We start from the raw sequence: 27,950 nt of genomic DNA, 5'->3' as shown, positions 1-27,950 counted from the left end.
AAAACTGAAACAATGCTTTACTTCGTAGTTTGTTGAAATAAATATTTCTATTTTAAGGTTACTTTTAGATTGTTCATAAGCAATAGTCAAGGCATTTACACTTCAATAGTGTCAATTTAATAAAGAGTTTTCATTGGAAAGAAGAATTTTATTTTTTGTGCTTTTTTATGAAGGATCTCTTGTAATCGGATTTTTGGATAATACAAATTTTTTAACTGGTCCTTTGATGTTCGATTTATCCACTTTTCACTGCAATACCAACCAAATAATTTCAAACATAATTTATATCCAAAATAGGGTTGGTTTTGGAAACAATGACATTTTAAATCCAAAGTTTATATCTGTATGCGAGGTGTGGCAAGGTTAATAAAACTATAAGCTTGAAACATTAGCCGAAAATAAAACTTCGTGTGGATTCGAAACTTCTCATCATAGGCAGATCTACGGGGAGGCATGTGCAGTTACAACAAACCCTCCATCGTAAGAATTATTAGCTAATCCTATAGAGAACTCACCTGCTGCTTCCGCTGTAGACTCAACGGCCATTGCCAAATTTTCAATGAACTCTCCATTCTCATTGAAGATAGGCTGAAAGTAAGCAATGGAATTCCCAAAATTCAGCAATGCAGAGAGAAGATTAAATAAAATAAATAATGAAGGAAACTTAAGTATTACACAATATAATAAAAGCTGGTAGCATATTTCCACAATATTTTCATGCATTTGACGTATTTGGGCTCACTGAGCTATCCTCTGGTGTAACAGAACGAAACGTATCGTATGCATTAAAATACTGTGGAAAAGTGCTATTATCTTTTAATTAAATAGTTTGTACTTCCACCATATAACGCCTAAATCTGTTGAACTTATTCAAAATATTACATCCCCTGTGTAGAGGTTAAATTCCCTCACAACGAAATATGACGGCAAAAATTATGGAAAAGTGTTATCTTCTTTGATAGTAACAACTGAAAGTCAGCGAATTAAAGCTTTCCGTAGATTTTCAATTTTTATTTAATCAGAGTGACCAAATGCCTTATTTTTTGTGGTACATTTGGAGTTTTTAATACTCTCCTTACCATCAGCTAACACAAAAACACAATCATTTTATGACATAAATTTTAGTCCATCACCCTATTCCATTTTTGGGAGAGGTAATAGCAGAGTTCACTAACAATATGCTTCTGGGGAGCCTCTAGTTACCAATGGCTTTTATACAGTTGAGTGACAGCTCACTGAAAATATGGATGATGAAACTCCAGAAGACATTCCCCTTCAACCCAGCTCGTCCTCCCAGGATTTCAATGGTTCTATCCAAAAATATTTTATGAGTCTTTTTGCACTCACACCCGCAACCCTGTCACAGGGGTTTCTTTGCTAATAGGAGTTGTGCATCTATGAGTAGTGGAATGTATTAATGTTTCCTTGAGTGAGTATATTCTGGTTACAGTCAAATAGTTAACATTTAGGGCCGGTTTTATAATGCCTGGTTAAACCTCACGTTACCTAACGTGGAGATACTGGAAACGTGGAGTTTAACGAGAGGTTGAGTTTTATAAAGCAAATTCTACCGCCGGTTGGCTGATGGGAACTTTCACAAGAAAAAAGCGCAGCTACTATGTTCTCATGCTAAAAATTGATCGCGAATAGTGAAACAAACGAAAGTCGAAATTGACAAATGGAGTGTGAAGTAAGGTCAAAGATTTATTAAGATATAGATTATTATATATTTATTATATAGCCGTGTCCCAACTCGTTAGCCATTAGGCATCGTGTATTTAAAAGTCAGCACGGATTTATCCGCTAATAAAGGCGAGCTAATAATTAAAAAATATAGGATGACTAAAGCCGCCACGAAGGAAGCGTTCAGGAATGCTTTCACGTATTTTAAAAGAAAAACACTAGTAGAGCAGTTACAGAATAACCCAAAAGTATTTTGGTCATATGGTAGGGAAGTTCAAGGTAAACGATCAACCGTATGTTCACTGAGAAACGAAAATGGAGATGTGTTGACAAGCAGTTACGATAAAGCCAATTTATTAAATTCCTACTTATAGAGCGTGTTCACGGAGCCTTCCGGAAACTCACCCGAGACCGATGACAATCCCTGTATACATAAGATGCCAGCTATTGACATTAGTACTCTCGGAATAGAAAATATATTGAAATCGCTTAGTCCAAATAAATCACCTGGTCCAGACGGAATCCCTTCTCACGTATATAAAGAACTAGCCTCAGAAATTGCCCATTAGTCGCAGTTAATATTCAGTAAATCCATCAAGCAACACGAAGTACCTAATGACTGGAAAATCGCTAATGTAACGCCAAAATTTAAAAGTGGAGACAAGGAACAGCCATCTAATTACAGTCCGATATCTTTAACGTCCATCTCTTGCAAAGTCCTTGAACACATCGTAGTCAGCTCGGTAATGAAACACCTAGACGCGCAAAACTCATTAATGGGAACTGAACATGGATTCAGGAAAAGCAGATCGTGCGAAACTCAGTTAGCGCTTTTCGCCCACGATATTTTAGTCTCCGGGGAAGACAACATTCCAGTAGACACGATTTTTCTTGATTTCAAAAAGGCATTTGATAAAGTACCCCACGGAAAGTTAATAATAAAACTGAAATCTTATTGTCTAGACGAAGATGTCATTTCCTGGATTAGAGAATTTTTGAGCGACCGCGTCCAAAGAGTAGTATTAGACGGTGCAGTCTCCAATGAGGTTAGAGTCACTTCTGGCGTTCCTCAGGGTAGTGTCATTGGCCCACTCCTATTCCTTCTTTATATAAACGACATTGGCAAAGTAGTGCAGAGTAAGTTACGATTATTTGTAGACGACGCTGTAGTTTACAGAGATCCCGTTCCAGCAAAGATATAGATGAACTAACAAATGACCTTGCTGCTATCCAAGCTTGGTGCGATGCTTGGCAGTTAGAACTAAATTTGAAAAAAATCGTCGTAATGAATTTCTGGAAGAAGAACAACTCCCTACAGCGTAACTATATCATTCGGGGCACCCAGTTAAAGGCAGTTGAATCCGTGAAATATCTAGGGGTTAGACTCAATAATGATCTATCGTGGAATAAACATATTCGAGAAATAACCGGTCAAGCTAATCGTCAAATGGGTTTCGTTAAAAGAATATTAGGAAAGTGCGACGACAAAGTGAGAGAAATTAGCTACTTTTCCCTCGTTAGACCACATTTGGAATACGCTGCCAGTGTTTGGGACCCTCATGAAAAAGGCTTAATAACAGAGTTATAACGCGTTCAAAGAAGAGCTGCCAGGTATGTGAAAGGTCGTTACGATAGTCTTGTTAGTGTAACTGACCTCTTAGATAAACTCGGATGGGAATCTCTGTCGGACCGTAGATTGAAAAATAGACTAAACCTTTTAGATAAATTCAAGAGCAGTGTCTTTTCTGACGAAGTTAACCATATCTTGCGGACGCCAACGTACTACGGAAGATAGGATCATATAAATAAAATAAGAGAGATAGATTGCAGAACAGACAGATTCCGAATGTCATTTTTTCCACGATCGATAAGAGATTATAACGGCAGCAATAGAACTCGTAAATAGATTGCATGACTTGTAGTGTAGCCTACCTACCTATGTAAAACTTAATGCACGTTTCTGAATTTCTATTCTGTATTCTATTTCTAACAGCATGTAGTAGTATAGTTTGTTATCATACGGGACGTTTTTTGGACGGTGTGGTGTGCATGTGGGAGTCCAAATGCATGCTGCATGCTGGTGATTGATCACCCCCTGCCAAACACCCTAGAGGTGGCTCGCAGGGTATTATGTAGATGTAGATGTATTTAGCCGGCCAGATTCTGGGCAGCCAACCACAAGGGAGCATGAATTGGGACATCCTTACGCAGGTGCTGCCATCTACTGGGCACTAGGCCAATGCAAAACAAAAGATTTTTTTTAAGGTCTAACCATGGGATCACCACTTTCGCCCATACTAGCCGAGATTTTTATGGACCACCTAGAAGAAAAACTATTCAAGTGACACCCACAGTATTGCCAAAACATTTTCTACTGGTTCAGATACGTCCATGACATTTTGTGCTGCTGGACCGGCACCAACAGACAGCTAGATAGTTTTCTCCAGCTCATTAACTCACTACATAACTATAAAGTTTACAATGGAATTGGAAGTTGACAAAAAATTAAATTTCTTAGATTTGTCTGTGGAAATTCAAAAACAAAACCATGTCTTTTCAATATACAGAAAACCTACTTTCACAGATCAGGTCATCCCAGCAGATTTATGTCACCCTATTCCACACAAACTAGCTGGTTTTCCTTCCCTAATCCATAGATTAATCAACATCCCTATGAATAATAATCACTACCATCAAGAACTCCTGACCGTCCAGTCAATAGCAATTAACAATGGATACACTGTGGAACTCATCGACTCTTTGCTTGCAAAGAAAAGAGGACAACAAGCAGTGAACCTCAACACCTCTCTCTCCCCACAGCAGACAAGTGACCTCGTAAATGGTGCAAAATTTCCTTCATCAAAGATCTCTCCTACAAGATTGCCAACCAAATCCCTAAGGAAAAATTCAGAGTTTCCTTTTACACCCCCACATCATTATCCCAACTCCTGTTGTACACAAAGACCTATTCGAAAGTGAAAAACTGAGTGGTGTATACGAGATTAAGTGTTGCGAGTGCCATGCGCAATATATAGGTCAGACAGGAAGAGATTTCAACACGAGATTCAATGAACATAGGAAGTGCGAAAAATCCACAGGGAAAAAATCATTCGCCTTGACCGGGATTCGAACCCGGATCCCTCGATTTCCGGCCGTGTGCTTTAACCAGTTAAGCTACCGAGGCGTCACTCTTCCCTGTGGAAATTTGTGGACCATACCGGACATGGTGGTATGGACTGCCGAGCATATTATTCGACGAGCAGTCCAAATCGTGCGCATGGCGCCACAGCCGGAGAGTAAAGCCCGAACTTTGAACACATAGGTGTTCTCTCTTGACGAATTTAAGTATACCGGGACTAGCCACGGTGATAACTTTACGGGAGTCACCCGCAATGCACAATTGTGCGAAAAATCCACAGGGAAAAAATCATTCGCCTTGACCGGGATTCGAACCCGGATCGCTCGATTTCCGGCCGAGTGCTTTAACCAGTTAAGCTACCGAGGCGTCACTCTTCCCTGTGGAAATTTGTGGACCATACCGGACATGGTGGTATGGACTGCCGAGCATATTATGCGACGAGCAGTCCAAATCGTGCGCATGGCGCCACAGCCGGAGAGTAAAGCCCGAACTATACCACCATGTCCGGTATGGTCCACAAATTTCCACAGGGAAGAGTGACGCCTCGGTAGCTTAACTGGTTAAAGCACTCGGCCGGAAATCGAGGGATCCGGGTTCGAATCCCGGTCAAGGCGAATGATTTTTTCCCTGTGGATTTTTCGCACAATTGTGCATTGCGGGTGACTCCCGTAAAGTTATCACCGTGGCTAGTCCCGGTATACTTAAAAAAAAAGAACATAGGAAGTGCATCGCCCATAGTAACCCAACTTCGAAGGTGGCCAAACACATCATTGAGAGCGGCCACAATCCAAACTTCAAAACCAAAGTTCTTGATAAACATACCAAAGGGAGGAAATTAGACGCCTTGGAACAATTAGAGATCCACCAACGTAAAAATTCCCAGGTTTCCCTTTTCAACGACAACCTCTACCTTTCAAAATGGCCCTTGCTTTCCATTGAGTTCCAATAGTGCGTTTCCCAGAAGTGTTACAATCCCTTCTCCCCCTCCTGTCGCCCACTCGACGTGAATGAGATCCCACAAGAACCATTCAGTGAATCCTAACCGCCGACCCCCCGCTCCCCACCTAAACACTAGGGCGGATCGGAAAAATTTATTTTTTTCAAATTCAGGGAAGGTCGAAATTCGAAAAATATAATATTTAATGGTCATTCCCTATAGATTTTGCCGAGTTGATGCCCTTTTAGTGACAGGTGTCGGACAATACCGGAATAGAAGTGCATATCCAAAGTTCGCACACCTTTATAGCCACTCGAGAGGACTCTTCATAGACCGTAGGCTCCTTTCCTGCGTTCTCGGATCTAAAAATATTTCATCACTTCTCTAAATGCAGGTCACATCGATTTTCTTTATCGCCGACGAGGCGCCAAATAAGGGACAAGTCGTCTCACGACGCATCCTTTTTTACTTTCTACCAACTTCCGATTTATATTATCCAAGATGAACGCCCTCCTAGAAGCACACGCGGGATGAATTTTGCAGTATTCAAGGCGTGGGAGGGGGAAAAGCGAGCGGGGAGGGGAAGGGATCGGCCAGCCGATCTTGTATCCGCCACGCTGCGTGGGCGTTGGAATATTTTCTTCGCGGAAGCGGACTCAAATTAGGCATTTTGTGGCTAAACGGTGGCAGATACGTCAAAATGCACGAAAATTTTGCCCTAAAAGAGCATCAACTCGGCAAAATCGATAGGGAATGGCCAAAAAATATTATATTTTTCGAATTTTTACCTTCCCCCCCTAAATTGCATTTGAGCTAGGGTCAGGGGTTCAACTAGAGGTCTCAAATTTTTCAAGCCTTATTTTTGATCGGTCCCACAACTTTTTTCATTGGGCCAGATGGATTTGAAAAAAAAATCGATTTTTCCGATCCGCCCTACCACACACCCTCAGAAGAACGCGTCCTCGAGGACCCTACTAATCCGCACGACAGCCTACGTGTACAGACGACGTCTTCCCCCACCCCCTCCACACCATTCACCGATGGCCCTCGGAAACAACACCCGAGGATAAGAAGACCGCCACGTGTATTCAAATGCTTTCATTTCTATGTTCAAATTTTGTTAACCCTGGAAAAAACCCTTTAATTCCAACCTTTTTACCTCCTCTGGTTTTTCCACTCTCCCCTCCCCCCCCACGCCTTGCACTTCTACCCATTCCAGCCACTTCCTTGAGGAATTTTCACCCCATTTCTCCTCTCTCAGTTGTACCTTGAAAATGATGTAGTAACATCGAAACTCGAGTCGAATTAAATTTTATTTTTGTGGAAAATTGCAACTCAGTGTTTCATTATGAATCAATTCCACTCCATCTCGCTTGATTCTCCGAATTTTATTCCAAAGAAAACTCAAACAGCATCTTGTATATACTACGTACGAAACGTAAATCCTTTCTTTTTCACGCATCAGATGCAGCTGCATTGCAGTAAAAGACTTCCATGCAGAAACATGTAATTTCCCATGGAAATCATGGAAAAAATTATAAAGAGCAGGATTTTTTTTAACACAAAACGTGTAAAGAAATTGTGAAAAAATTGCTGCACACATGAATCAACCCCGGGACGACCGAATCGTACATGGGCACTATGACCATTGGACTACGACACAATTTATCAGAGGCGCAGTTTATGTGGCAAAATGTTTGCCCTGTAAATGTTTAACAGCGTCTTTTGTTTAAAAATTGGTTATATAACCCCACGTGGAAGTATATTTGTGGTCAGCATACCACATACTAGACCAATACAAAGTTTTATTGAAATCCGAGACCCAATTTTTGAACACTCCCCTAGTTAGCTTCGATACTCGGTATCAATACTTAATTTACCACTTGCATAATAGAAAACTACATGCAATTTGCTCCTCTTCCTATTGCCTCTCATTTAACAAGAGATTTTCTTCACTAATCCAAATGTAAAAGACAAAACTCTCAGGGAACTCAACCAATGCCAATGAATACTTATCAACCCTTTTGTGCCAACCATCAGGTTGGCCCAATGGGCAACAGGGTGCCTCGTAGTTGCCACTTTTATTTAGGAGCAAAACGTAATACCTGGCAAAAATTGGGTACCCGGGTAAGTATTACAGATATGATTTTTTTAATTCTGTTAGTATCTTCTGTTCGCAATTCTGTCTTGAAATTTCGAAATTTTCAACAAAAAACGTTAAAAATGTAAATAAGTTAAATTTGGTTTTAGCAAGCACTTATTTTTTCCAATAATGTATAACATTGGTCTTTCCTTGATATTTTAGTTCAAACACGATAGCTATATTCCTTCCAATTAGCGAGAAAATGACCTTTTCTCGTGTCCCCGAAAGCAGTGGGTAGGCAACCCGAAACGCACACTCTCATTTTACGCTATGCCTGCGATAAATGACGCGAAATAGATATGCTTTTTCAGTCAAAACGTATAAACCATGTCTGAAGTTGCCAAGGGTAGTCACTAGGAAGAGTTTATGCTCTTTTATGCCATCGCCGAGTGTATGCATTCAGGCCCAGCCTATCACTCCAATTAGCGAGACATTAGGGCAAGTCCTAGGCAATTACCCTCCCACTCCTTTACCATCATCCTCACCACAGGAATCCATTGGGAAGTGGTTATATTACCATTGGTTTTTGCAATATATTTTGTTGCATACTACAATTTGTTAATCATTTAAATTAATTCTTTGATCTGTTTTGTGCATAAGCAACTTTTTAATGAAATTTTAGCATTAAAATGACAAGTTCTGGAGTAAAAGTCTTAGTACCTTGAGTTCACTAACTTTGTTGTTATTAACACTAGAAATTTGTTAAAAATTCGGCTATGGTAAAAAATGTCAGTAATTCGTAATTTGTAAGAGTAAATTATAGAAAAAAATATGTGCAATGTTTTAATACCAAGGTAACTCCACTCCAAAAGAGAATTCAGCACAGAGAGATTTCAAATATTCTTAATCTACTTGTAGCATGGAAAACATTTTCCTATTGTAGGCACCGGTAGGAAAGGGTATATGTTTTTGGCAAAGCACTGTATCACATGACCGTAGATGCCTTCTTGTTGGTATGATGCCATCCTTGTGTCCAGCCTTCATTTTGCTATAGCATCACATGCTTTTTTGAAAGGCTGGAAAGTTAAAAAACAACATCGAGATACCTAGAAGCTTTCATGGGCAAAATAGCTGAAGAGAGAATTGAGAAAGCATGAACAAATCATGTAAGTCCACTACCCCGCATTGGCTAACTTACTATAAATAGACAGTGATTGCTTCATCAATACTGAGATGACTAGAGTAAAAGCATGTAGGCAAGTAAACAATAACACAGTAATTAAAAACCGCATTACAAAAATTTATAAATATTTACAAATAACCTGTGAGGCTGCGTCATTAACAAAAACTTTTTCCAGCACAGAAATTTGGGTTATCAAAATAGAATGCACTACACAGGAAATTAAGATGAATCCCAAAAACTATAGTGTATCCCAAGAGACTTCAGTGACTATGTAACGTAGAGCACAAGAAACTTATTGGATAACGATTTATATCTGTTAGTCAAAACAATAAACATATTTTTCCGTGCTTTGACCTTGGTGATGAGAGCCATGAAGTCACTCCAATTTTGCAATATGAAAACTCCTCATAAAAACTTACTAAAACTATGGTAACCTTTTTCAACAGGACATCTCAATTTACATCTCCTTTTTGAATTTAGCTTCAAAGGAGATTAGGTTACCATCACCGAGTAGCATAAATAATCATAATATGCACCCAGCATGGGTATCACCAGATAAATACAGAAAGAAAGCTGTTTCCTGGGGCCTAGAGTCATTTAAATACCAATTCATCTCGGTGCCTTCTGCATAATCTGCTCAATAGAAGCTATTCATATAGCATGACTGGGCCAAGGTGTTTCATGAATGTGCAACATAAATGTAGGCTACTGATAACTTTTCACATAAATCAGGTTCAATGAGTGAATGTATTTTGTTATTATTTTAAAATTCTAGGTGAGGAAATAAAACTGTAACGCCATAAAATTGCATGGGCAAGCACCATCATTATATTCATGATTAACGATTCAATGATTGCAATATTCATACGTCATCAGCCACTCGGTAGTGGCTGCCATGATGTAGATGTTGCGTCATGAGCACGGAACGTGTAAACAAGGAAAGAGTGTTCACATACCAAGTTATCAGTTGCCAAAAGGTCTATTGCATCACTTTCAATTCCATCTGGAGTTGTTCCATGCAGCATTTGATTATTCTCTTCTCTTTGAGATTCTTTATTCTCCACTTGTAAATGACACTGGAAAAGAATGCAGTGTTACATTCAATAAAGTCCCAATATTAATAACATAATAATATTCAATGTAGTAGAAGTATGTATGTCCTCATCAGACTCCTATCATAAAAAACTATCCATCATAACCAAACTTAAAATTTGTGAAACCAAAATAAGACCGACCCTTCTGTATAGAGCTGTATCAAGACTCATCGACAAAAGAACAGAAAAAAAAGTTTACTATGTATCTTTTAAAATGAAGTTTTTAGAACAGCTTTTTTCGACCCATAAGAGATAATTAAAACTGGAAAATAAAACACAATAGGGAACTCAGGGACCATTTCAACTTCCAAAACTTAGTTGCTGAAACTTAAGAGCTGCGGATTGCGATTGGCAGGGCAATACCAAGACAGATAGAGGCCCTAGCAAAAAAGACTGGGAAGAATACCCTGATGGAAGACAACCTCCAGGAAGACCCAACAAAAGATTGAAGGATTAGATGTTGGTTGATACAGGGAGAATGGGAGTCTGCAAGGAGGAGGCAGAAGATATAAGAAATTGGAGGCAGAGAGTTGGTGAGGCTAAACACCATTTAGGGTACAAATGGCCATGGGAGAAAGTACCTAGTAGTACACGCAATAATTGTCACCAACCTAGGGGTTAAATGTTCAAATCCCACCTTTTGTCTGTAAAGAAATGCAAGACAGCCAAGTTTGAGGGCCTTAATCGCCCAAATGAGGCAATGAATTTCAATAGAATATGAAAGAGAATCAATTTCTTCATTGGATCATTTGTGTCAAAAAATTTCTGCCCCATAGTATTTCCTTTACATATTTTTTTCTAAATATGTACCCGTTTTTTGCGTGTAAAATCAAGTTGCCCAAATTTGAGCTCTATATTTCCCCGTACTTTTCATTCCAATAATTAGGAATTTTGATGTAAAAAAGCTAGATCTATTCTAAATAGTTTTTAGAAGACAAATTGCTTTTATCACGAAAATTGATGGATGTTTTAAGCAACACAAATATCTGCTAACTTCCAAACCATTTGACCAATTGAAAATTTATTGGTACTGTTGTTTGCCGTGGAATGTAAATAATGCAAGAATTTAGATCATACGCGTTAAATGGCAGCAGTATATATAATACCGTTTGATTATTATTCTTTTGTTGGACTCTGGTTGTCGGTTTTTCTCTGTCTAGTGAGGAAGGCCAAAACAAAACTACAGAAAAGAGGAAGTATCTCAATGCTGTGCACAGTTGCCATATCATGCAGTTTGATGCATTGTACCCTGGTAGTATATGAATCGACCACTCGTTGCCTCGGCCGAGTTGGTGGCAAACCACGCACCCCATGTCTCTTCCCTCTCCCACGATGGAGCTGCCAGTGCACATGTAGAAACATTTAGATAAATATTGAGTGATACTGACATTATAAGCAATATTGTATGTACATGTTATAAACAGGAGTATTAAAATCATACATATTTCATACATCAGTACCAATCAATTTTCATTTGATCCATTGGTTTTGAAGTAAGCAAAGATTTGCATTGTTTACAACAAATCTATCAATTTTTGTTGCGCAAACAATTTTTTTTCTGCAAATGGTCAACCAAATATCTGGCTTTCTTGTATTAAATTCCAAGTTACTGGAATGAAACATGTGGGAATACCAAATGCTCACAGTTGGGCAACTTGATTTTACACACAAAAAACAGGTACTATTTAAAAAAAATTAAGTACAGGAAATACAATGACCAAGGTGAAATTTTTAAATTTAATTATCCAACATAGAAATAAATTCTCTTCTGTATGTTTTTGGGTCATTTAAATTGATTGCCTCGAATAGATGATATAGCCCATCAAACACTGGTATCTTGGTTTTCTTTTCAAACAGTAGGTGGGTTCCTGTGTGTGGATGCATATTTGAGTGCACCAACTGCATCATCGTCATTTCATGCTGCTAAAACTAGTTTTCAAATAAGGATGAATTTTTTTTGCCACAATTATCTCAAAATAAATTTTTTCTGGCTGACATAATCCATCATAATGGGAGCTAGCCAGTTCATTTTGCATTTTGTTACTGTGGTAGACTACAAAATTATCAAACATTACTGCATGTCTTGAAAACTATGCAGACATGTCAGATACCATTTTTTTATTTGGTAGTACATATGTATGATGAAGCAGTTAACTCCTCGATTCCATTTCATGCGTGCATGCTTTCAGCCACCTTTTGTGGTCTACAGTAAGAGAGGATTCTCAGAGGGACTTTCAACTGCTGGATCCATCATTGGCATTGGGTTGCTACTAGAAACGCTGTATTGCATTACAATCAGGTGTATTTGCAACCTCCTCAAAAGATGCTTTTGTCGCCCAATGAGGGAAAGAAACTCCTATAAAAGGAGTTCTCTTTTGGTCTACGGTCGGCAATTTTATTTTCCATGCGCCCTCCAATCTTAAACCTTTACTTATCTCTCGTTGTAATATCTTGAGTTCTCCATCCATACCTATAAAAATTCCCCTTCCATCATCATTTTAAAATTTACAGTAAGCCCTAGTATCCATTTTTTTAATTATTTATCACATCTTTAGCAATATACTAGAAAAAATGTGTCTTAATTTTTTCCATTACCCAATTTTTAATGTACTACAGTCACACTCTTATTTTAATTGTTTTTTATCAGAAATGGATGGATGTATTTGTTTTTGAGAACCCCAGAGCATAAATAAACTTCATGCTTCAATGGTCTGCCACTAGGGGACCAAACCAATCCCCAGTTTTGATACACCATTTGCCATGTAATTCACATTTTTTACATTTTATATGCTTCTTCAAGCCATAAAATAATGATATTAGGCAATAAACGCAAACATTCGTATAAATATGATTACATAACTATACATTACCACTAAATAGTCTTGTTTTAGAGCTTAATTTATAAAGGCAGGTGCTCAATATCTCTCCTAGTCCTCGTTGGGGAATAAATTTTCTTAACTCACTTGATGCATATGATTGGCACATGTTTTAATGGAGTGGTTTCCAGCTTCCCGTCATCAACTCCTATCTTTTTACGGCCTATTATGGAATAAGTCAAGTAATGAGTTTCTAATTCAAATGTTAGAGAACGTAAGGATGGGGAAGTGTAACTATTGTGCATGAAATGTACATAGTAAAAATAAATTGCAATGTGGAACAAGGACTTCACTTAAGTTATTGCAAAAAATATGCAAATATGGTTATTATTTCAAGCGTACAAGCAAATAATCAGTGATAAAAAATTTTTGCCATGATGAAATCATAGCAAATGAAATTCACTCGGAAACTTTTAAGGTACAAGAAAGAAATAACACGTACTTAGAGTATGCCCAACATTAGGCAACCAGCCAAGCAATTTACCACAATAGCATTAATTGACACTAAAAATAAAAATTACAACAAGGGAAAAATATTTCCATTCCTTCTCGTAAAACCAATTAAATAATCACATGCTAATCATTGCGTGAAAGTTCGTAAAGAAATATTAAACACCTTGTAATAAAGTATCTTAACCATCTTAATCAACTGCAAAAGGATCTTTCTTTATTTCACTTTGAATATTTGTTAAAGTTTTTTTAAAGGTATAAGAACAATTGTGAGAATATCTTGCTGTTTTCTGCATTATAAAATGAACGTATTAATGAAATAGATTATAAAAACCCACCCCCAAAGACGTCCTTGCAGAGCAAAACTGGGTAAAATAGAAAAAATCGAAAAAAAAGTCCAAGCTTTCAGCACGGCAAATACGTAAATAGTGGAGAATGACCATCTCCGATACCCTAACACCGGTGGCTGACGCTCAGGGTGGAAAATAACACACAAGGGAATCATGACATTACCTTACGTCATCAGCCACTTGGTAGTGGCTGCTATGATGTAGATGTTGCATCATGAGCACGGAACGTGTAAACAAGGAAAGAGTGTTCACTTACCAAGTTATCAAAAGTTGCCAAAAGGTCTATTGCATCACTTTCAATTCCATCTGGAGTTGTTCCATGCAGCATTTGATTATTCTCTTCTCTTTGAGATTCTTTATTCTCCACTTGTACTTGACACTGGAAAAGAATGCAGAGTTACCTTCAATAAAGTCCCAATATTAATAACATATTTTAATAATATTCAATGTAGTAGAAGCATGTATGTCCTCTTCAGACTCCTATCATTAAAAACTCTATCCATCATAACCAAACTTTAAATTTGTAAAACCAAAATAAGACCGACCCTTCTGTATAGAGCTGTATCAAGACTCATCGACAAAAGAACAGAAAAAAAAGTTTATTATGTATCTTTTAAAATGAAGTTTTTAGAACAGCTATTTTCGACCCATAAGAGATAATTAAAACTGGAAAATAAAACACAATAGGGAACTCAGGGACCATTTCAACTTCCAAAACGTAGTTGCTGAAACTTAAGAGCTGCAGATTGCCATTGGCAGGGCAATACCAAGACAGATAGAGGCCCTAGCAAAAAAGACTGGGAAGAATACCCTGATGGAAGACAACCTCCAGGAAGACCCAACAAAAGATTGAAGGATTACATGTTGGTTGATACAGGGAGAATGGGAGTCCGCAAGGAGGCGGCAGAAGATATAAGAAATTGGAGGCAGACAGTTGGTGAGGCTAAACACCATTTAGGGTATAAATGGCCATGGGAGAAAGTACCTAGTAGTACACCCAATAATTGTCACCAACCCAGGGGTTAAATGTTCAAATCCCACCTTTTGTCTGTAAAGAAATTTATTTATTTCTTTCACCTTAGGCAAATTATACATCTGCAAGGCTAAAGTCAATATGAGATTACAGATAATTACATACCAACATATATACATGATTGAAAATTTTCCCGATTCTTGGGAATTCTCAAGATTATCATTTACATCATAAAAATAAATCACTCATAAAAATACTAACAGAAAGTATGGAAAAATATAGGCATTCAGGTTGCCATCTAGAAAATTTTCTTTATAATGCATCCTCCAGGTATTCATTAATACAATAATAGCATTTTTCAGCTAGGAGGTCTTTCAGTCTTATTTTGAATTTGGAAGGTGATTTGCTATTCTTTATTTCATTGGGGACTTTATTGTATAGGATCGAGGCAGAGTGGTAGGGACCTTTTAGGCAGAGAGAGCTGGAATATTGGTTTGAATGGATGTAATTTCTAGAACGGGTGAGGTGATCATGGTAGGTAGAGTTTTGAAGAAAATGGGAAGGGTTTGCTTTGACAAAAAAGGCACATGTCAGGATATACAAGGAAGGGAGGGTGAGGATTTTAGATTTGGCAAAGAAGATTTTACCAGGAGTGCAAATAGGGACATGGTACCTAGCTTTAATGGCTTGTTTTTGGGCTGAAAAGGCTCTTTTTGCTGCAGGTGAGTTTCCCCAAAACAGAATGCCATAAGAAATATGGGAATGAATTTTCGCGAAGTATACCATGTTTAAAGTATCCATTGATACAATCGGGTACAACCTTCTAATGATAAATATACCCACGGAGATTTTTTTTAGTACGACCTGTACGTGAGGTGCCCAATCAAGGTTGGTGGAGATTTGAAGTCCAAGGAACTTTGTAGTGTCAACATCAGAGGATTGTGAGATTTTGTCTATGTGAGGGATAAGATCTTTTTTGAAGGAGTTTTTATGTTGGAATTGGAGGAAGACAGTTTTCTGGTTGTTAACTATCAGATTGTTCCTTTTACACCATTGATTTAAATGCAAGACAGCCAAGTTTGAGGGCCTTTATCGTCTAAATGAGGCCATTAATTTCAATAGAATATGAAAGAGAATCAAATTCTTCATTGGATCATTTGTGTCAAAAAATTTCCGCCCCTTATCATTTCCTGTAATTATTTTTTTCTTAATATGTACCCATTTTTTGCGTGTAAAATCAAGTTGTCCAACTTTTTCGTTGCTATTTTTTCCTTCCTATCAGCAAATCAGTACATGTTCACAAAAAAATTTGTGTCATCGAGTTTTAATTCCTATTACAAATGAAATACACATGAATTGGAATGAGAAAAAATTCCCTTGGACTGCTGCAAATTTGACCATTGCGGGCTGACATTGCAGATCACAAGGCAGATTCCTAGGGCAATTTTACCAAAACTCATGGTACTAGGTGTTAGGCCCCCACGGTTTATCAAGGATGGCAACACGTGGGAGAAAAGACTTTAATGAACCCACAACCGGTTGAGAGGCTCATGAAATACTTTTCTTCTTAAAACGAAATCACGGTCTTCCACAAAAAAATTCTTTTCATCTAACTTTGTAACTACAACAGTCACCCCCACTGAACACTGCAGACATTGTCCCAAAAAGTGCCATGGTAAGTTACAGATGCATTTCAGACAGTACAATTTAAATTCTGTCCACCATAGGATGAATTTACTGTGGCTGTGTCACAGCCATGCACATAAAATAACCTTTATCATACTTGCAGTCCCAAAGAGGACCACCTAATGCTAATATTTTATGGCCTTCCAGTCCCTTTCGGGACCAATGAGACACACTTCATTTAAAATGAGCTCATAATAAGTTTCATCACTCGAGAGTTAACTGGTGAGCCACTTATATTTTAAACCAAGACCATTTAACATTGGCCATATTGTGCAACTAAGATTGAATTGTGAGTAAATGGATAAGCATTTCACCTTCTATCATGCAACTTATGATCAAAATATTAAAGAAGAATAACCATAGAAATGCATACACTTATGTTAGGAAAACCTATTTTCATCATACAAATGATATATTAATATAACAAAAGCTAAAATAATGAATCTTCCGACACAGGTTTTACCGTATATGAGAATAAAACCTACCAACATATTGGCTGTGGGCAGTTGGATGTCTGGCACCAGAATGAATATTTCATTTGGCTGGACTGAGCATACTACCTCTGAAGTGCTTACAATCGCATCATGAACACAGTCCTTGGTTTCAGTAGAAGACCTCAAATTGTCATGAACTGCCCCCTCTCCTAAAAAACTCTGCAAAGAGAGTAACACTGATAAACAACTCACCTACTTCAAAATCAACAAATAAGTAATGCTGATAATCTTGATTAACCCTCCGCTACTCGCGTGGCGTCTGCTGGACGCCAACCAATATGTTTTTGTTTTTCTTCGGCCAAAGTGTGCGTATAATAGTTTCTCCTTCTAGGTACCTTACTCTTTTCGAATTGTCTGCCATTCAGTTAAATCATATCAGATAAATTTATAGCAGGGTGCCAGGCAAGGGTTTTTGAAATGTATTTGAGTCTGTCAGACGCCACGCGACTAGATTCGTTACAATTTAATAAATATTTTATTTTCAATCAATGCTCATTTCTTATATTTTATAATTGTTATTTAATGCTATTATTAATTATGATTATCTTTAATTTGTTGTAAATAAAAATGCAATTTTTTTCTCTTATTTATTTATGTGGTTTAAGCTCGCGTTTTTGTTTACTGCGGGAATATATCAAGGAATTACTGCTCTCGATTTCACCGGAGACAATCATTCGAAGGTCGTATTTCAGCCACCCATCCATTGTGGGTTTTTTGTGTGCAACTTAATTGCACAGCAATTGATTGCAATCTGGGGAGCGGCACGCCACGGCCTGCTGTTTCGGCATATGCCCAGCTGCTTTTTTTTCTATCCGCGTAGGTCCAACGCTTGTCTTTTCGTCGAGTCTCAATTATAACGTATCTTACCCTAGTCTATTCAGCACTGTGGATAGGCGCCGCGTCGCGAAACCATATCGGTGACGACTTTGCTTTCTTTTGAATTCGGCATATGCCCTGCTAATTTGTTTTCTATCTGCGTAGGTCCAACGCTTGCCTTTTCGTCGAGTCTCAATTTTAACGTATCTTATCAATGTCTATTCAGCACAGTGTGATAGACGCCGCCTCTAAAACCATTTCGGTGACGACTTTGTTTTCTTTTCAATCTGCAACCTTAGAGAAACTCTCCAACATATCTATGACAAGTTATCTTTTTCTTATCTATTTCTCGCAGCCGCAGAGATGCCACGTCGGGTCCCCACATATTGCGCTAATTTACTAACTTGTTTTCTTTTGGATATACAAATGTGCAACTCTTGTAGTTCCTCCGTATAAATACCCAAGTATCCCGCTATCGACCACTCATTCTTTGTCCGTTGGTGTATTGGTGCGTCAGAAAGGAACTTGTGACTGCAAGGAGCCCCTGAATTTTATCAGTAAAACGTGCGAGTAATTCCAGAGTGGTGCAGTGGAACAAGCTACACTTCATAGTGTTTCATTGTTCGAAAGTGTAAGTTTTATATTCCTTTATATTTATGCATATACATTTATGAAATTAATCACGCTGTAGATGGTTGTTCCCTATTATGATGTATCTCTTCTGGATTTACTTACGTCCCTTAGATGGAGAGAAAAAAACAGCTAAACCTAATGCGTGAGGAAGATCGTAGCTATCTGCAGCGTCTTCTGATGGAATCATCAGATTCAGAATTGTCTGCAGTAGATGATGAGAGCGAAGGTGAAGAAGATTCCTTAGAGGAACAATTGCAAAACACGGATACGGAGGAAGAAATTACTAGTGAGGAAGAAAGTGACCGAGAGGATGAAGAATCAGGTAAAGAATTTGTTTTTGGGAAAGACAAAACTACGAAGTGGGCTTTGCAAATACCAGTGGTGACTGTAAGGACTCGTCGTCATAATATTGTAAACCTGAATTCACGTGTGAAAGAAAGTGCTACAACCGCTAAGACTGTACTCGAGTGTTGGAGATGTTTTTTTACCGACAGTCTGCTTGCTATTATTTTGGAAAACACTAATAAATTCATTGAATCCCAAAAAGATCGTTACGATAGGGAAAGAGATTGTAAATTTACCGATTTGAGTGAACTGAAAGCTTTCTTTGGATTACTGTATATGGCAGGTTTCCTTAGAAATAGTAAGCTAAATACAAGTGATTTGTGGTCTACAGATGGAACTGGTGTTGAATTTTTTCGATTGGTGATGTCTCGTAAGCGCTTCCACTTTATTTTACAAAGCCTTCGGTTTGATGACAAAGCAACTAGAAGCGATAGGAAGCTATTAGATAAGCTTGCACCTGTTAGAGAGGTTTTTGATATATTTGTTCAAAATTGCCGTGAAAGTTATTCTTTGGGAGAATACGTAACTATTGATGAAATGCTATCAAAATTCAGAGGAAGATGTGCATTTAGGCAATACATCCCGAGTAAACCAGGAAAATATGGAATTAAGATATTTTCTCTAGCAGATTCTAAAACATTTTACACAGGGAACTTAGAAGTATACGTTGGGAAGCAGCCGGAAGGCCCATTTTACGTTAGTAACAGTGCCAATGATGTTGTAAAAAGGTTGGTTAGACCGATTGCTCACAGTGGTCGCAATATAACCGCCGATAATTGGTTTACCAGTTATGAGCTAGTTTTAGACCTACTCAAAGCTAACCTTACGTATGTAGGAACAGTAAGGAAGAATAAACGGCAGCTTCCACCCAGTTTTACATCCCCTGTCGGTCGAGAACCATTTACAACTCGTTTTGGATTTGATAGGCATTGCACATTGGTATCATACATACCAAAGCCACGAAAAAATGTAATTTTAATATCTTCAATGCATCATGATTCCACAATCGATGAAACAACAGGGAATTCGAATAAGCCAGAGATCGTGACATTTTACAATGCAACTAAATCTGGCGTTGATGTAGTTGATAAATTATGCGCGACTTACTCAGTAGCAAGAAACACCAAATGGTGGCCGATGACTATATTTTATACCATGCTCAATGTGGCAGCAATAAATGCTCAGGTTATTTACCTTGTAAACAACAAAGAGAGTTCTCATGCAATTTTGAAAAGAAGGCATTTTATCAAAGTCCTTGCGCAAGAACTAACTAAAGAGCACCTGCAAAAACGTAGTCACGTGGTAAATTTACCGAGGGAATTGAGAAAAAGAACTTTAGCCATTAGTGAGAAAGACAAAGAAACTGAACATAATGAGTCAAGTACTTGCAGTTCCAAAAGTATTCGTAGGAAATCGGAGGAAAAAACGAAGGAGAAAAAAGAGAATTCTAGAAAGAGATGTTACATTTGCGACAGAAAAAAAAATCGAATGACAAAATATAGGTGCATTTCCTGTGATCATTATATATGTTTAGAGCATTCTGAATACGTTTGTATTGTTTGCAAGGATAAAAATATGTAATTGTTGCTGTGATGTGGTTTAATTGAGAGCAATGTATCAAAAATGTGCTTAGTTACTAAAAGATGGTTAAAATGTCTTAAATAAGTTAAAAACTATTGTATTTACAATGTTATAACTTGTAAAGGAGCAAATAAATAACATAAAAGTAGTGTGTTGCATTTAATTTTAATATTAACTATTATATTATAATGTACACTATTGGCGTCTAGCAGACGCCACGCGAGCATATTTGTCCCAAAATTTGACGCGAGTGCGGAAGGGTTAAAAAGGATTTTTGTAATCTTATCAATGACGTTAAATAAAAATTGAAACCATAAACCACATGACTATAAGAATCAACATTGGGCAAGAATATTCTTGGTAAAACTTAGGTCATGCTATTATGGCTTTATTATAGCATCATTGGGGCCATGAGTAGGCCTTCAAATCGTGGCATTCACAGCATACTCATGTTACCCCTGGAATATCAAGGTCATGCAAAGTATCTTCACTCCCTTCTTTAGAAGTTAAAATCTTCTAATTAAAATAGAGATTTAGGGTAACAATTTTCACAGGTAAATTACATGTATGTGTACATTCATTCAAGTGTACATTCATGGGTACATTTATTTGGACAATAACTTGTAAGGTGAGGTGGTGTAAGTGCGACCTCCCTCAAGGAAGGTCGTATTTCCGTTCTCGAAGCATGTGGATGCAATACAACATATTTCACCCATTGCAATGGAACCAGAGCCAACTACTTTGAAATATTTATCCCTCAAATTCTCGCTCCACATGCTTAGGAAATATACCCTTCAGTTCAAGTCGTACCTGTTGTTGGTTGTGAGGAGAGGTTACACCACAGTACCTTCAGAATCAATGCATCAAAGGGGCTACGTAAGAACTTGTTTTCTCCTCTTCATGGGTTAGTTTTCTTGCTTACTTTAAATTTTATAAATCGGATCATTACATTGAATTAAGACGGGGAGTCGCACTTTTCCTGCCACATCCAATCATTCTTTCCTTAACACTGGAATGCCAGGAAATTGGCATACCCCAAGAATGCCGGGAGGGTGTCATTTTGACACCCGTGTTCTTATAGCCGGGTTATGTTGCAGATTATTTATTTCTTAGCCGCTTGTTTTAAAGCATCATCTTCATTGTAATATTTGCTTTTGGTTCCATAATATTTTCAAAAAAATTAATGTTTTATGAGAGATTTTGACTGAAGTAAAAAAATTGTAAGCAAAAAAATCTGTTCTCTTGGACTGTGGCATCTTTTTTTGCATCAGGTTTTTGTCTTCGAATGTGGAAATTTGCTTTTACAGATGAAAATTTGGAAACAAAATCAATTACGACTATTTAACTACAACATTATATAAAAGAAAACATAAAAACTTAGTAAAAACACAAACAGAAATCGAATACTTTTTTTGTACAGGCTTCCAAAAAGATTTATCTAAGTTGCAGTTTCTTTACATTTCTGGCACTTTTGCAATGTTTTTGCCATACATACCGACTTTTTACACAGCTTACAAAAGCCAACAGTTTTTTTATTGCACTTTATCTTTACTTGACAGTTTCTTGTCCATTCTGGCTCAGTTTCGGGTGATTTCTTTGAGTTGTCACTGACCACATGAGGGCGAAGAGAGCTTAGACCATGAACACATTTTTTTGGTTTTCCCTGATAAAGGGTAAGTGTTACATAACCATTTTTGTGCAATTTATTTTAATACAACTCTTCCCAAGAAGCTTTAATTCCAGCAGAGATGTCCTTTTTTCTCTCATTTATGGTAGGTACCCAAAAGGCTTGTACCCTTTTTTCCGAGCAAAACCAATCAAAGTCATGTGAAATTGGCCATTAGTGATATTTCTGCCCTTGGCCAAGTAGGGCCGCATAAGTTTCAATACAGCATGCTCTGTAAAACGACCGACAGCTTGATGAGAGTTGTCCTTGCCAAGGTAATGAAATCCACTTATCAAATAATTACTGTCCTAATCTACTACAAGCCAGTATTTTTGCCCATATTTATCATGCTTTGATGCCATGAACTACGTGAATGGGCATTTAGATTTGTGGCTATGTGTGGCCCATGCTATGGTTCCACAGCATGTCCATCTCCTTCTTGGGTAGGATGTTGAACGAGAAGGCATCATCGCTTTGAAGCCTGGCCAGCACATCTGCATACAACCTCACGACTACGCATAAATTTCTTCAGCCCGATAGCTAGTGCTGACCCAGGTTCGTATACAAACACAATGAGGAACACATAGCTAATACTGTACATAGTAGCAGATAAAACAACTCAATTGTGTGTATATACTAAGATGTTTATCTTTCGCAACTGAAGTACTACAATGCTCTAACCATAACCAAGCCTGGGCCACACATAACCATTGACAAAAAGCTGTTTCAGAGCAAAGCTAGATGCCCATTCACATAGTTCATGGCATGAAATAGAGGAATATCATTTAGTATTGCAATAATTTGCTCTGGCATCTATGCAGTAACATTATTAAGACCAAACTGCCGACGTAAGTCGAGAAACGTCTCGACTTCTCATGACACGCCAGCAAGCCAATGTTCCTAACTCTGCACCAGGCAGCCGAACACAGAGGTTTGGAAGAAACCAACTGCACTGCGGCGTGCGTCACTACATTTGTGTTTTACAGCAAATAAGTGGCATCGCGGTAAAATCTGGCTGGTTTTAAGGCAAATCATTCACAAATAGTATGAAATATACTTGCCTCACAAGCTAATAAATTTTCGAAAAAATTATAAACAGCTGATTTTTATTGAAATTATGTAAAACATGAACAATCATGGAGGTAATGTACTATTCTTAAATACTACTTTGGCTAGTAATACTCCAACCACATACCATGAAAGACCTAAACCGTATGAACAAATGATAAAATATACTGGATGTCAAAATAACACCCTCCAGCATTCCAGGTAAAAATTCATTTTTAAGACGGAAAAAAGAGAGGGGGCTATCCCTAACACTGTCGTCTTACTCAGCCCTAAAAATGATTAAAAGTCACGAAATATTTTATTCTACAACACTCTTTAAAGGCCAGCTTTGAAAACAATGTTCGCGTAGGGTGTCAAAATGACACCCTTCGGCATTCTAGTGCTAAGTAGCTATGTGATTGTAGTGTAGCTTCAATTTTTAGTTTCTGTCTGGCAGTTCTTGCATTAAACTGCTTTGTATAAATATTACAAATCATTGTAGACTATAAAACTAGGTTTTTTAATTAGAGTCCTCATATCAACTTTTATTTTTTCAGTTTCTTGATAAAGAAAACTTTCTGAAGTTAGTTTTCACAAAATAATAACCTTGCATTTTGCTCTTGCCGTAACGTTTCAATCTTTCTAAATGTCATAACCTAAGTTCTATGCAGCTGGAATTGTCTATGCAAAGTTTAACTTGAGACCTTCCCTGTAGCCATATCAAAATCAAGCTTATATTTTATGTAGATATATCACGAGTATTTCCTTCGCTGTATTTAAGATCTGGCTGCATATATTTAAAAATTTCGTGCATATTATGGGGGTTGCTGTCATAATATAAGCAATAATTATGATTGCAAGGAGAAATGGTGCACAATTATGTGAGAATAACACAAAAAGGACTGCCATATAATGGGGAGAAAATGTGCAAGTAAACATTAACGGATTCCTAAATATGGGATAATGTGTATGGATAAAATTGGATTAGAATTGTCTACATAAGTGGATTTGGAAATGATAGCCGATTATGCTCGTAAAAATAGCATAAAATACCTTTCAAAGACGACCAACCTTGGGAAGATTGGTTGAGGATTGAGTATGCAAGGAAGAAGATTGATGACCTTTTGTGATAAATGCTCATTTTTATTTGTTGCATAAGACACTACATGAATTGCATCGTAATAATAAGCCAGAATGTATGCATAGAATCTGGATGAAACTTCATTTTCTACGTACCCAGGGAAGACAAGATTTGTTGGCAACAGAGTATTTCCCTCGACTTGCACAGTTAGTTCATTAGGTTGTTTGAGCATCACTGCATTAGTGCTTAAGTAAGAGAGTATAAGTGTTTATAGCAAAATTAAACCCTCTCCTTTGGTAGTATTCAGAGAGTTTGGGATAGTTGGTGTGCTCCAGAAAATACAAGGTAGTAGTTGAGATTGGATTCTGACCATATTCAGTGGTAAAAAGTCTGTTGCACATATGGAAAACTCTGGAGATCAATGAATCAGTTGATCCCATGGTTTGCTTTCTGAGGACACTTTGTAGGACTGAAATAAGTTTCACCTATCCACAGAATGAGGATTAAAGCAAAATACATAGGGAAGACATTGCAAAAATATTACCTAAGCCATTAGTTGGCTGTTGAGGATAAGTTAACAATTTGCCTATCTTTCTTAGGTTAAAACCCAACTTTAAATAAACAAATCAATATTCATTGCTCAACTGTTTGAACACCATGAGTTTTTCTCCATTCTTTCTTCCTTTTGCTTTTTATACTGATAACGCAAGCTACATTATAGTCAATTTTTTGTTCCTTTCAATCTAGTTTATATTAAGATATCTAGTCATATACAAACTTTATGCTATCTTTATTGTGCACAAAGGTTAAGAAAAGACTTTGCTGTTTCACAAAATAAAATATATTTGCGACCAGTTTCGATACAGCGTACCTTCATCTGGATATATCATCACATTACCATCGCATTTTTGCTATCTTTATTATTATTTATTCAGCTTCTATAAACATTAGCTATTTGTAATATGCTTGTAAATTAATGTATGAAATTCGAATACTGTCACCATCATTAGTAAAACAAATTGGACTAAAATTCCTTAGTATAATGCCTAATTAACCAGAAGATACAAAAAGCTACTTCCAACAGTATAGATAAAAGTGAATTTCTAGAACAGTTAAACCTAAGGTGATACCATAAAAAGCAATGTAAAGCTGAATTTCCGGGCATATTGCACTTACCCCAGGTGTCATGTAATGTGGAAATATAATGTACATCTGCTATGGGATGCAATTGCCCCCTGCACAGGGAAAGTGCGATCCCTTGACAAGACTTTAAGAAATAATTTATAAAAATTACCACTTTACAGAGAGAGGAACGCAAATCTAATTTTATTTTCTGGTTATTAATAATTATATTTTTTAATGAATCTCAGGATTTTAGCAAGCCTTGAAAAATTTCCTAGGGTCGTTACATTTGATATATGCTGTCTAGGGGTAGCACCTACCCCACCTTAATTCTGTAAACAAAATATTATTTACCATAAAATAATTTGAATAAACAGTTTTTGTAAGCAAAGATATAAAAAATTATAAACCACTGACATAGATAATTTTAGCAAATAATATTGATATCAAATCAATCAAATATGATACAAATATAAAAAATGCAAATATTTAATATTATTACATAACAAAAGACAAGTACACTAAATAGCCATGGTATGTCGAATCAATTTTTTTAACCTTCTTTAGAAATTTTAGTCTTTTTGTTGAAATATTTTATTGGATACTTTTTGTATAGCTAATTTACTATTTAGTGCTTGTATATTTTTGCATTTCTTTCATCACTTAATGTTTAATACAACTAGAAAATTGCAAATATCACTTAATGTTTAATACATCTAGAAAATGGCAAATAAACTTAAAAAAACGTACGCAAATGCGATTCTGTAAATGACCTTAACTTAAACAGTTCAAATTTAAATCCATACAGGAGGTTAAAAGTAAAAGAAATATATCGAAAACACATTTAAAAAAAATTCTTCGTATTCATTGATATCCTTTTCTAGGATGTCATAGTTGAATTCCATTTACCACTTTTTTTGCAAGGATTGAATTTTAAACACATAGTAGTACGAAAAGACAAAACGTCTGCAGTCCTCACCACTAAATAACCAACTGCGATTTAACAAATGCCTTGTCAGGATTCGGAAACACCTTGTGGGAAACTGGACTGGTTTCACTGCTACGTCGATCATTGGCGAGGTCCTTTCACATCATTAAATATTGTTAATTAACAAATTTATGCTCCATTAACTTTTGTATCCAAATCAAAGTGATTTTTAGTAAATTTTGCATTTATTAATTTGATGCAGGCATGAATCTTAGCACTTAGCCAGTCGTGGCTACATCAAATATACGATTAAGTCACTTTTTCACGTTATTGTCTTAACCTGTTCAATTTTCAAAATACAAACATCTTACTTAAGTATTCCATCTCGTCGATATCAACGTGAAACTATTCATTCATTTCACATTATTTGTAAGTTACACGAAGCTTCCAATGAAAAATAATAAGATGCACTCACCCTGAAGTAAATTCCACACGAAATTTTTCTCAGTTCTGCGTCCGATTTATGACAAATATTTCTGAAATCATTGAATTCGATGAGCTTTTCCAAGCACAGAGCACATAAAGTGCCAGGCAGGCCATCTCCCACAGCAACCTGAGAAAGCAATGAAAACATATGCTCGAGATTTCAGACGGATCGTGGAAAATATACTCATAGAACGGAATATAACAAGAACTATGGAAATCGATAATATGTAACTCGTCACTTACCTTTAAGCCGACTAAATCATATAAGGCATCCTTTACAGTAATCTGGCTTGCCACAGTTGAAGTGAATAAGTTGTAATAATAATAATCATATTTCTTCATGCAAAGTCTGCACGGGGTACCCTCGGAATTGCTTTCTGAAGACTCCGAGAAATCCCCAATGGTAATACTCATGTTTTCACTGCAATAACTTATTCAAACTCTAAACCAGTTCACTCCTTAAACAAATCATCCACGTAGCACTCAGTGGTTTCCGAATTCCTAATACATTAAGATCATTTTCATCACGTACACCAATGCAAAAACATTAGACTTATCAAGAAAAGGGCGTAATGAGCTCAAATTTAAGTCGAATCTCACAAAGAAATCACAAAGCAGCAGAGTAAACAGCAAGCATTTCACGAGAATTTCAAGCTTATTGACGCCGCACTTTATAACTGACCAGGGAAGCGAGGCTTAGTTCAGATACCGTACTTTAGTTGCATATTGCACTGCTAGAGGATAACGTATGCAACAGGCCTACATTCGAAAAGTGAGGTATTTTCAACGATAAGTGGTATATTATTGAGATTTATTGAGATATATATTCCATGAATATTTTTTAACGATTAATACCATATCAAAGAAAGTTTACAGTCATTACAAGATTCAAAGAGCGTAAAAGGAATATGACCGTGCGCAAGCCGAAGTTGGGATTAAATTCCGTTTCTGGGTTAAATTATTGAATAAATATTAGCCAAAAACAGTTATGTTACAATAAATTGAAAACAAGAATGATCAATATCATTGTAGTATCTATTTATTATATCAAATGGAAAGAAAATTGTCTTCAAACGCGGATGTTTGGCCTGTTTTATAGATACGCTATTCGCGGATAAAATAGCAACTAGAAAACATCGACTCTATATGAGGTTTGATTGTATTGTCTTATATTAACAAGTAACGTTGTGGATCAATATATGCGTATCTTGTGCCCACGGATTTTGTAATCGTGTCAAAAATTGTTGAAAATATTGTCAGTCCTTGCTATTGCGTCCTGATATATCTTTCAGGCGAA

General features: G+C 37.0%; 1 protein-coding gene across 1 annotated transcript; it reads right to left on the bottom strand.

The window, feature by feature from the left end:
- Nucleotides 1–441: 441 nt before the first annotated feature.
- Nucleotides 442–27,311, bottom strand: LOC124172112. The gene is made up of 6 exons (XM_046551518.1): nucleotides 26,897–27,311; nucleotides 26,643–26,780; nucleotides 16,940–17,107; nucleotides 14,052–14,174; nucleotides 9,982–10,101; nucleotides 442–588 (listed from the first exon to the last, which is right to left on the bottom strand). Exons 1-6 carry the CDS (start codon nucleotides 27,065–27,067, stop codon nucleotides 442–444), a joined length of 867 nt encoding a protein of 288 aa, XP_046407474.1. The 5' UTR covers nucleotides 27,068–27,311.
- Nucleotides 27,312–27,950: the final 639 nt, after the last annotated feature.

Source organism: Ischnura elegans (assembly GCF_921293095.1).
Source record: "Ischnura elegans chromosome 13 unlocalized genomic scaffold, ioIscEleg1.1 SUPER_13_unloc_1, whole genome shotgun sequence".
NCBI lineage: Eukaryota > Metazoa > Arthropoda > Insecta > Odonata > Coenagrionidae > Ischnura > Ischnura elegans.
This window is presented reverse-complemented; position numbering and strand designations above follow the sequence as displayed.